Source organism: Setaria viridis, chromosome 4 (genome assembly GCF_005286985.2).
Source record: "Setaria viridis chromosome 4, Setaria_viridis_v4.0, whole genome shotgun sequence".
NCBI lineage: Eukaryota > Viridiplantae > Streptophyta > Magnoliopsida > Poales > Poaceae > Setaria > Setaria viridis.
The window spans coordinates 4,551,597-4,562,845 of record NC_048266.2 but is presented as its reverse complement, the minus strand read 5'-3'; the positions used below and the strand labels follow the sequence as shown (position 1 = coordinate 4,562,845).

General features: G+C 33.3%; 1 protein-coding gene across 1 annotated transcript; it reads right to left on the bottom strand.

Annotated features, from left to right (window-relative positions):
* Positions 1-2,143: 2,143 nt before the first annotated feature.
* On the bottom strand, positions 2,144-3,025 carry LOC140222493 (protein FAR-RED IMPAIRED RESPONSE 1-like). The gene has a single exon (XM_072293147.1). It carries the CDS (start codon positions 3,023-3,025, stop codon positions 2,144-2,146), a length of 882 nt encoding a protein of 293 aa, XP_072149248.1.
* Between the last annotated feature and the right edge of the window lie 8,224 nt (positions 3,026-11,249).

Sequence of the window (11,249 nt, the reverse complement as noted above, 5' to 3'; positions counted from 1 at the left end):
CTTGTAGAGTTGATTTTGGAGTTTTTGTTATGATGTTTTTGGAGAAGTGGGAATTACCTAGAAGTCTCCTTGCTAATCTGTTTCAAGAGAAGGATATCCCAAACATAAGAATCAAGATAGCAAATGATTTAGTTTTTTCTCATAAGAATAATGGAAACAAGGATCTAGTCATCACATTTGATCACAAGGTATTTCACTATTTTTTTTGGTTCTTTTGCTACTTGTATTGCTATTGATGTAATCATATATTGATATTTATATTTTTGTACCTTTTCTTTCAGGCATATGACAATCAGTAATGGAATTGTTGTCTATTATAGTCCCTGCTTCTTCAACCAATCTTTGCTTCATCAGCCTTCAAAGTCGCTCTGCGTCTACAAAACAGTTGCTTGCAATTTCTTGCTCATGGAGCATGTAATAAGACAAGCTTTTATTACGTATGATAACCAGTGTGAACTATGTCGCGCAATGTGCTACATTCGAACTTAATATGTGCCTGCTACTATGCTACTAGTTTTCCTAATATGTTTACTTCAACTTTGTTATCTCACTAATGTTGCATCATTATTTGGCGACTTACCATGACTCTCTTTATTTTATTTTACCCTTTTTTGTGTACCTTTCATTAAGTTTATACGGGATGTATATGAGGATTCAACATTTCATTCTATGTTATTTTTTGATGTCCTCACCTCATCTCTCCCTTTTAAGCTGATGGATATTTTCCTGCCATTCCAAGGTGAAGTTGTATTATCATCTGTTTTCAATTTATATTCATTTATTCATACTCTTTTTTATTTGTTTGCTTTGCTGCCTTCTTTTTTGTAGGATTTTTTTTACCTTAATAACTATCTTGCCACTAACATTGGCTCCAAACATTCTTCTGGTTAGTTTTCTTCCTTTTTATCTTTTCACTTATCTATTTCTGTACTTTTAATTAGTATTTTCTAGTCACTTCTACCTATGTTTTTTTAGGATTTATGACAAGAAGATGCATTATTTCTGTTTTCAAGTTTACACATTTTATTCTGAATTTTTGCTATCCTTCTGCCAGGTAACCATATTCTAAATTTTGTACCTTCTTAAATAACATTTCTTATCATATTCTCTTTTTCTCTATATTAATTAATTTACATAATGTAACCATTCATATCACAGGAGCTTACTATCTGTAAGTTTTGCAACACAAGCATGTAATTAGTTTCGGTTTGTCATCTAACAGTTTTCATACAGTACATATAATAGGCATACATAAGTTTATGATATTAAATTGAATCCGGAATATTCAATACTCATACTCTTTATTACATAATAATAGATTTGAACTGCATACATTTATAAATAGTGTATTGTCTTTTTCTCTTCTTCCACGCTCTAGATGCAACTTTTTCCTATATTTTTACTCCTCCCTTTTTTTGCATTTTTTTGTACTAGTCATCGTTGTATTTGCTCATGTCTCGTTTCTTCAACTTCTTCTTACTTTTTTCTTGTGGACCTACAGCATGCATAACAAAATTATACTATAAAATTTATTTTAACTTCAGTCTTACTTGCGATGGCAGGTTTCTTGTTTTTTTTCTTTGCTTCAGCTTTTCTCATTCTTTCACGCTCTTGCTCAACCATTCCCATCAGTCTTTTTGGCTTTTTAGGCCTTCCTTTTTATTATATGCTGTCTGGATCTCTCAGTACCACTATTTCCTCTGGTAGAGTTCTGCTTGATGCCTCCAAACTAATTGTTTGCCCACTTTCCATAGTGCACTTGATGATGCTCCTCTATCTACCTCTGCCAGTAACATGTCTAGATGTTTGTCAATCCTTTTGAACTCTTAAAAAGGTACTGTGTTGCTATCTCTTTTTTTGCTCCCTTTGATATCAATATTGCCCCTTATCTTGGTAGCAAATTAAATCTTAGCAACTCATGTGTAGTTGATGTTTCTCGAACTAGTGGCATTGCAATCTTCTTTTCCTTCTTTCTCCACCTATCTATAAAGTATTTCTCTGGTATCTTTTTAACCTCTTCTTCCACTATGACTTTCAAGATGTGTGTACAGAATATTCCATCCTTGTTAAATTTCCCACATAAGCAGCTGAATTGTTCTCTTCCTTCAGTCAGGTCAGTCAAAACTATATATTTCCTTATTCTCTACCTTTCTTTAATCTGATTTGACTTGTACCATAGTTCAAAGCATTTTGCCTTCTCTGTCTCTTTGTACTTGTAGCTCTCTGTTTGTCTTAGTTGGTTCATGAACTTGAGGTATATGTTCCAGTTATACAACTCGACTGCTTGTTGCTCTATTGTGTAACCATAGTACAGCTCTTTCGGCATCTTCTGCTTGCTTTGGTTGTCATCTATTTCCTCCTTGTTTCTTATGACATCTATTATTCTTTGATACTCACGCAGGAAGCTCACAAGACTGTATGTAGGGCCAACATTATCTTTAAATCTAGCATTGGTACCTTCACTTCTGCCAGTGCTCTGAATGAATGGGTAGAAGTCATTTTTGTAGTACACTGGTATGAATATCTTTCTTTTGTTCCACATCTTGTTGAAGTATTTGTTATTCTCAAGTTTGAAGTCAGATATCATTTTCTGCCACAACATCTCAAACTCATCTTCAGTCACTGAGAAGTAAACTGTATCTTCAAACATTTCTGCTAATCTTGTATTTGTTTTGATTGCTTTGTCCTGATCTATTATGATCAATTTTGGGTGTTTTTCTCCCATCGAGTCTAGGAAAGTTTCAAACACCCATTTCAAAGTTGTCGTTGTTTCATCTGATAGGAATGCACACGCAAACAAGCATGTGTTTGAACGTCCTGTTATACCAACATATGGTGTAAATGGTAGGTTGTATCTATTCATCATGTACGTTGTCTCAAAGCTGACGCACTCTCCGTACTCTGCATACCATTGCAGTGATATGCCTTCCCTCCAGAAAAGATTTTTCACTTTCATATCTTTATCAACTTGAAATCTGTAGTACAAAGTTGGGTCTTCTTTTTTTCTTTTCTTGAAATAGTCCATGGCTTGTGTCATATCATTTCCAGTTACCTCTCTATTTATTTTTGTTCTAATGTTCTGTACATCTTTTGTCTTGTATGGCAGTGTTGTCAAACCACCTCTAAGGTATAATAGGATTGCTATCATCTTCCTTGTCGGTATATTGTTGTCATTCAGTGTTATGATCATACCTTTTTTCATGTCTGTCATGTATTTCCTTCCACTGAATAGTTGGTTTCGATTTTGTGGACTAGATTTTGTGGTCTAAATCTAGTCTCACAACTCTCCAAATTCCTACTATTTCCTTAACAACCATCACTCACTTGCAGTCTGTTTTTACCTACACATTTGTCTTCTTTTTCTCTTTGTTTGTGCTTCCTACTTCCACTAGTAGGGTGTCTTCTGTAACATCTTCTTATTTGTTCTTTAGTGGCTTTCCATACCTGTGGTATTTCATTTCTTGTTTATATACCTCATTGTTCTTTTTCTTGCTAGTTGTTCGAGTAACATGTGCAACCACAACCTCAAATCCAGCAAGGAAACCATAGAAGGAGAAGAAGTAGTGGGCATCATGTCTATCCTTGAACTCCATACCTATTTGTGGCATGTATTTGTTGTCAATGTCTGCATCATTTCCTTCAAATGCTGCTAACTGCTCACTGCGGATGAATGCTTCAACTTCTTCTTCTGTGAGTTCCTGACTGCCATTTTCCTCTTCTTTGTTTTCATTACTACCTTCTTCAACATTTTGTGACACTAAATTTGCTTCTGAACCATCCTCTCTTGGATTTGGAATCTACAAAGTAAAACATTGTATGTTTTTCATTTATTCATTCCCATAAATTGTGTTATTATTTTGATCTATTTTTTTACATTTGTGTTCCCAATTTTGTTCTCACCTCCTCTAATTGTAACGCACTGAAAATGTCATTTTGACAGATTCCATCATTGACCTAGTAATTTTTGTCATTCCATGCTTTTGTTTCTTCTCCTTCTTCTACCTGCAAAGTATGTTTTTCATTTTTTTATCTTAACTATGCATGCATCCTTTTTTATTTCTGGATATCAAATTATTAATTTTTGTACCTCAAAATTTATTACTACCAATGCCCTAGGTGTTGCCACTTCTTCTTTTGATTCTTTGCTCACCATCTTCAAGAATATTTGCAATTGCTGGTTAGTTTTTCCATTTCTTCAGTCTTTTCATCATAATCAAGATTATTTACTGCAATGAAATTTTATTTTACCTCATCATCATCACTCTGTGCATCCATTTTGTGTACTTTTGGTTGTTCAAATCCTTGCAAATGCATGTCCTGTTTCACATAAAAAATTTATCAAGTACATTGTTTAGGTTTCATTTTTTATTCCCAATATACATGACAGTTTAATATTTGATATATACCTCAAGTCCATATTTTTCAGCTAGAATATCTATGTATGTTTGTATTGTTCCCTGTAATACACACATCCATAAACTGTCATGTAAACACTAATATATGTTCTATAATTTTCTATTACAATGACTGTGACTTCAAAAATTGTTACCAACACAATTTTATACCTGAGCATTGCCTTCATTTTGTATTTCTTTCTAAGAATTTCTAATCTGTTCCATCAGCAACCCTGTGAAATATCCATGCATGTAAAAGGAATTTCAATGATCTATATGCAAGTCTTCATTTTGTTTTGGATATTTTATTATCTTTTACATTATCCCTTCACCTGTTGAGAGTTGTATAATTTATCTACATCCATATAGCCCAAACTATCAAAATCAGTAGTTGTCCACTATTCGTAATCCATCTGTCCTGATTGTTCCTCTCATTTTATTTGTTTTACCTGGAATATATATGTAACCATTTTGATGGATCTTCATTGTTACCTTCCTAGCTTTAGCTATTGGACTGCAGTATTATTTCTGTGTTTACCAGTTGTTCTTACATTCATGTAACTTTTGAATTATTATAAACACACTCACCTCATTATTGTAGCTTGATCTTGTTTCCATATTCTGAATGTCGAAATTGTTGCTTCCAAGGTTGCTCACCATTTGATCCTTGCTTATATCTCTTTTAGGCATTTGTGCTATCGATTCCTCTTCCTGCACATCATGTTGGTATTCATAATATATGAAGGTAAGTACATTCCTATCATTCATAAATTATATTCATTGATCAATAAAACAACTACCTCTGCATTGTCAATTATGATTCTTTACTCTTTTGTCATCTCTATACTTGCTGATCCAGGTGATCTTAACTTGCTCTTGATATGCTTTTTCTTGACAGGTTGTTGTTTTTTGGGTACAACCTAGGTAGCATTCATATAGTAGTCCATATGATCAGACACACTTGAAACACCATCTAGTAATATAATTACATTGATGTTCTTATTTTATTCTAATTTTTGATACCTTTGATTCTGTGTCTGAATGATGCCTTTATTGATACTCTGTCCTTGATCAGCCCTAAGCTTTTCTTCTACTTGAAGCTCCTTGTTCTGTTCTTTCTGTATATACACATGAGAAAGTAGATTTGTTTGTCAATTTCAATTATAATTTGGTACAATCAAGAATATACTTGTAAATTCTACTAGTTTATGTCTCTTACCTGAGAATTGAGGTTTGCACATGTGTTGGATCTATTGCTGATACCTCTATATTGTTGCTTGTTTGAAGATTTGAGACCCCTCTCGTTTCTCTGGTGTTATTTGCCACCTCTATCGCCTGGATCTGGGTTTCCATGGGTCCCTTCCGTATCTTGCAAAGTTGGATTCGATTTCCAGATAGAAACCAAGTTGCAAAGTTGGGCTTCTAAATGGGCTTTGCTCCTTTTATTGTTCTTCAATTAGTTATTATCTCCTTCATGGACTTCCTAAATTTTAGGCCCATGTTGCTTTTGTGGACTTCGTCCACCGGCCTATCATGTTGAAGTGTGTTTTTTTTCAGATGGGCTTTGGTAGTTGGAAGAATAACCGCACGCTTTTATGCCAGGTGCAGTTCCATACGCACGTGATTTCTGGCTGCCTTTTCAGTTTGCACGCCTCTCCACCTTCTCAAACGGTTGCCTTTATATGCCCCCCCCCCCACCACCACCACCATCTCTTTCCATTTATTCCTTCGTCCGCCTCTCCAACTTCTTGTCCTGCCTTCTTCTCTGCGGAGGAGGTAGGTTTTTCTCTTTTATTTTTGTTCTTTTCCATCATTTCTTCCTTTGATCTTTTTCTTTTCAGATCTTCCGGTCATCTTCCACTCTTCTGTGTTTGTTCTTAACTCGAGGATTAGATTAATCTCCTTTCTCTTTTGTCCTCGAGGATAATATAGATCTCAATCCATTTTTCCTTATTTTGTTTTTCTTTTTATATTTCTTTGTTCTATTCTATTTGGTTTTCGAAGGCAGAGGTAGGTTTTCTCCTGCCTTTCTTGTTTATTTTTTCATTTCTTGTTTATATATCTATTCCAATCTCAACCATCTCTAGTACTCCATCTTAAATGTTGTTTCCTCTTATGGTTTTAACCTTTTTTTGGGTTTTTTAAGATCCATATGTTCTACCTTTATCCATGTTTAGGGGGTTTTTTCCTCCTTCTGTTTTATATCTTATGTATGATGTCATGGGTTTTTTATACCACATTCATTTTTTGCTTCTCTATTTTCTTGCATACCCATATGGATTTAATCTAACTTTATTTCATTTTTTCCTATTAGCAGATTTCATATTAGTCTCTTCCACATCAAATCTTTTACGAAGGTAAATGATCTATTTTTAAGTTATTCTTTATACCAATGTACTTTACTAGATATAATCATATACGGTCCTGTATTTTGCATATAATTTTAATCTGACGACACTGATATATACATTTAAGTTCTACGTGAAGTATTGCTTGTCAGATTTAATCACATTTTTAATATGTCAGATTTTGTTGCCTGTTCAGCAACAGAACTCTATTTTTTAGTGCTTACTTTCTGTACTCACTAGAATTACTTTGTTCATCTCATAGTAAGTGAACATTTGGTTGTAAAAATATGTTAGTTGACAAATATGTCTTTTGGGGGTTTAAGTCACAATCCAAATTAAATTTTTAACCTATTTTTCCTTAGTGATTAATCTGAGTTATTTGACAAGTCTGGAATTTGTTTTTGTAGAAGTTTGTTCATTTGACAGATCTGTCATTTGGGGGTTTTAGTCACACCCCAAATTAAAATGTTAACCTGCATTACTTAGAGATTAATCTGATTTATTTGACAATTCTGGTATTTATTTTTGTAGAAGTTTGTCAGCACTGATATATACATTTAAATTAATATGCAATTATGTAATCCATGTAAAGGAAGATAACTTGTGTTTTATTTTCTTCTATATTTTTTTAGGAATTGGTGCTTCATTAGTGACAAACAAGGTATGGCTTCTAAAACTTTTCTAGCTGCACCAATTCTTGTTAATCTTGTTTTTGTGCCTCGAGGTTATTTTGGGTCATTTGATTCAATTCAGTTATAGCTTTATTGTTGTTTTTGTTTCATCATTGTATCTGGTTTACTTTCTTATCTAGTTCAATTATCTATTTTTTGGTGTCCTGTCCATCAGTGTATTTTTTCCCTATTTTGATCTGCATCATTACTCTCAACAAAGCTGACAAGCTCTAGTTGATATCTCTTTTATATTATCATGTGCTTTATTATACCCACTGTATTGTATTTTCTTTTATAACTATATTACAAAATAAAGCTGAATTTTTTGTGTTATTTTGCATATAACTTTTTAATTTTCATGATTCGGTCGGTCTACCAGAACAACCTGTTTTTAAACTTATTAGTTAATATGCAGTTATTTCTTATGTAATATTTTTCTTGTCAATTCTATGCTTCACTTTTTTTATTTCTGTTGTCATAAAGAAAATGCTGGATCTTAGGAGGAGGCTTTATGAGGGGAATGTGTTCCCTAGAAAGGCTCTTGCAGCATATCTGGATCTGAAGAATGGACCCACAGGCACTCTAGTCTATGTTGCTGTCCAAAAATATAGTGATCATGATGAAATGCTGTTCAAAGTGATTGAAGTTTTTTATAGTTTGCTGAAAAATGGAAATTTCAAGGTTGGTCAGCTCCATAATAATGGGGAATACCTTGTCCAGTGCTCATCCGCTGCTGATGCTAACAGACTCCATGAGAAAGTTAAAGTCTGTGTGCAAGCTGTTATCGGCTTCAGGAGGATGAAACATGATGCTATGGATAACGCTAACCATGTCCCAATGAAGGATGCCAACACTGATGAATACATATCTGAGGTGGATCCAAATTACTGGACTAAGAAGCAACAGAGAATCACTAAGGCCCAGAAGATGTTAGATGACAAGGCAGCTCTAAAGGGCAAAGATGATGCTGAAGCTGGCGGTTCTAAGAAGAGGAAGATGTCATTGCGGTATGTGTATATTTTCACCCTACTCTAGATTGTCCTTACATGTACTTTATCTTTGATGCTTCAATTTCTCCATTTAATTTTTCTAATTTTTTTCATTTTCATATGTGTAGATCAGAGAATTCCAAATGATTCCGCATCAGTTACTATTTGAATATCTACAACTTCTGATATCATTGGTTGCTACTAGGTTTTTAGCCTTTATCCATGTTACTAGTTCTCCTCTTATTATCTTTTGTTCATGTCAGACTTTAAAGTTCATTCAGACTTACCTTTTGTTATCTGTATTTTACAAGCATATGTGAACTACTGTTGTCTTACTATTATCCTTATTAAAATGTTAACCTGCTTTCCTTAGAGATTAATCTGAGTTATTTGACAAGTCTGGTATTTGTTTTTGTAGAAGTTTGATGATTTGACAGATCTGTGCATCTAATTTATGCTCTAAATTGCATATGGTTTTGGAAAGTTTGGTACATTTGATCAATCTGTATTTGGGGGTTTCAGTATCCAAATTAATTTGTTTATCTGTAATCCGTAGAAAAAAAATCTGAGGTATTTGAGTAATCTGCATATGGTTATGGGGATTTTGGGACATTTGAGCAGTATAGTTTCATATTTTGGTGATCACAACAACATTTGCACCATAACTTATTGGATATAATGGTGTAATATACTTGAGGTGTTAAATAATTATCTTGTGATCTAATGTAGTTATCAATTATCTTTTTAGCAAAAAATTCTAGTCTTAGCATTTCTATCTCTATCATATTTTCTACCTGAAGAATCTGCTTGTTGCCATAGTTTTTACCTTTATCTTATGCTGAAAATTATGGTTACCTTAGTAGGCAGTCATAGGTTTAGTTGCCTGGTATGCTTGTGAGTTCATCTATAAAGTTACTTGTTTTGGTTCTATGAACTTTGTGTATGTTTGTCCTCGTTTTACCTTTCATATTTTGCAGAAGAATCAGTGCACTTCTACTCTTAGTTCCATCCTTTTATTCAATGCAATTGTGGCTTGTGCTTGTTCGGTCTCTTGCTTCGGTCTAGTTTGTGCTTTTGTATTCAGTATCTTTGATAGGTTAAATTTCTTCACTTTTTTAGTCCTTGATTTCTCCACTTTATTACCATTTAATTTTGAATAAAACCCTATAATCGATGTGATTTCTATGTTTCCTCTGTTTCCCCTTTTAGATCTGCTTGACAAGTTCATTAAGCTCTGTTTGATAGTTCAATTACTCATTATTCTGTGCAGTTGGATTTGTTTAATTCAAAATTAGGTGGGGGAGTCAACATTTAGGAAAAGCAACTATACGATTCCTCTAATATCTCCTTATTAATTTGCTACTGTAGTTTGATTGGCTCCATATGCGTTCTATTTATTAGCTGATGTTATCCATAAGTCTATTCTATCACATAGGTCTATTCTATCAGTTCTAGCTTCAGCCATTGAATTTTTATCTCCGGTATGATGTTACGAGTTTCCTTTGGTTGTAGGGTATAATATGAATTTTGCAGAATAACCTAACTGTGCATCTAAGATATTTTGGGCAGAAGTACTTTCTGTTGGTAAGCTAGTTAGATATTTCTGCTTTGTATAATGGATAAGTAATTACGGAAAAGGGCATATTACACATACAGTTCTGTTCATATATGTTCATCTCATCATCTGGCAACTCTTTGATTGATATGTTCCATACATCCATTTTTAGCATTCTTTGTGTCTAAATGCATTATCGTAGGTAGATTCATATACAGTTCAAATGCACTAAATTTATATGGACATCCTCATTGTCATTTGTACTGTCTGTATATGTAATTTGTGTTAATATATGCAGATATCCACATGGCTAGGATTAAGATACTTTCTTTGTGTAATATTTTTTGTTGTTTTTGTGGAAGTTTGTTCATTTAACAGATCTGTCATTTGAGGGTTTTAGTCACATCCTAAATTAAAATGTTAACATGCTTTCCTTAGAGATTAACCTGAGTTATTTGACTATTCTGGAATTTATTTTTCTGGAAGTTTGTTCATTTTCCTTAGAGATTAACCTGAGTTATTTGACTATTCTGGAATTTTTTTTCTGGAAGTTTGTTCATTTGACAGATCTGTCATTTCAGGTTTTTAATCACACCCCAAATTAAAATGTTAATCTGCTTTCCTTACAGATTAATCTGAGTTATTTGACAAGTCTGGTATTTATTTTTGTAGAAGTATGTTTGTCATTTGGTGGTTTTAGTCACACTGCAATTTAAAATGTTAACCTGCTTTCCTTAGGTCTTAATTATTTTTTCATTAGTCTGAACATAAATTCACCTATGTTCATTTTCTTTGTGCAAATGAATCTACTCATCAATACATTACAATACTTTCTAAGTATTATTACTTTAAAAAGTATGAGGTAATTTCTTCATAATGCTATGTAATATTTTCAGACTCGATATGTAATTTTTCTTTTTTCAGAATATGGTCTGCTAGATCTGATCTGTCTTAAATATGTTATGTAATTATGTTTGTATTAAATATGTTTGTTCTGATCATATTTCATAATTCGTTAATCTAATATTAGCTGCTTTAGAATTTTTTGCATATTAATCTGTTTTGTATTAAATTTGGGTGAGCAATATCCTTGTTTCACCCATTTTGTATCACCCAATTTTTTTGAGTGATTTGGCTGCTCAATTCACCCGTGTGAGGGCAGGCTTCAAATCACCCAGATTTTTAATCTATATTGGGTGATTTGTCTACCCAATTCACTCAGGTGAAAAGAGACCTCAAATCACTCGAGTGAGGGATAGACAGATCCTTTTTTTATAGACATGCTTGCTACT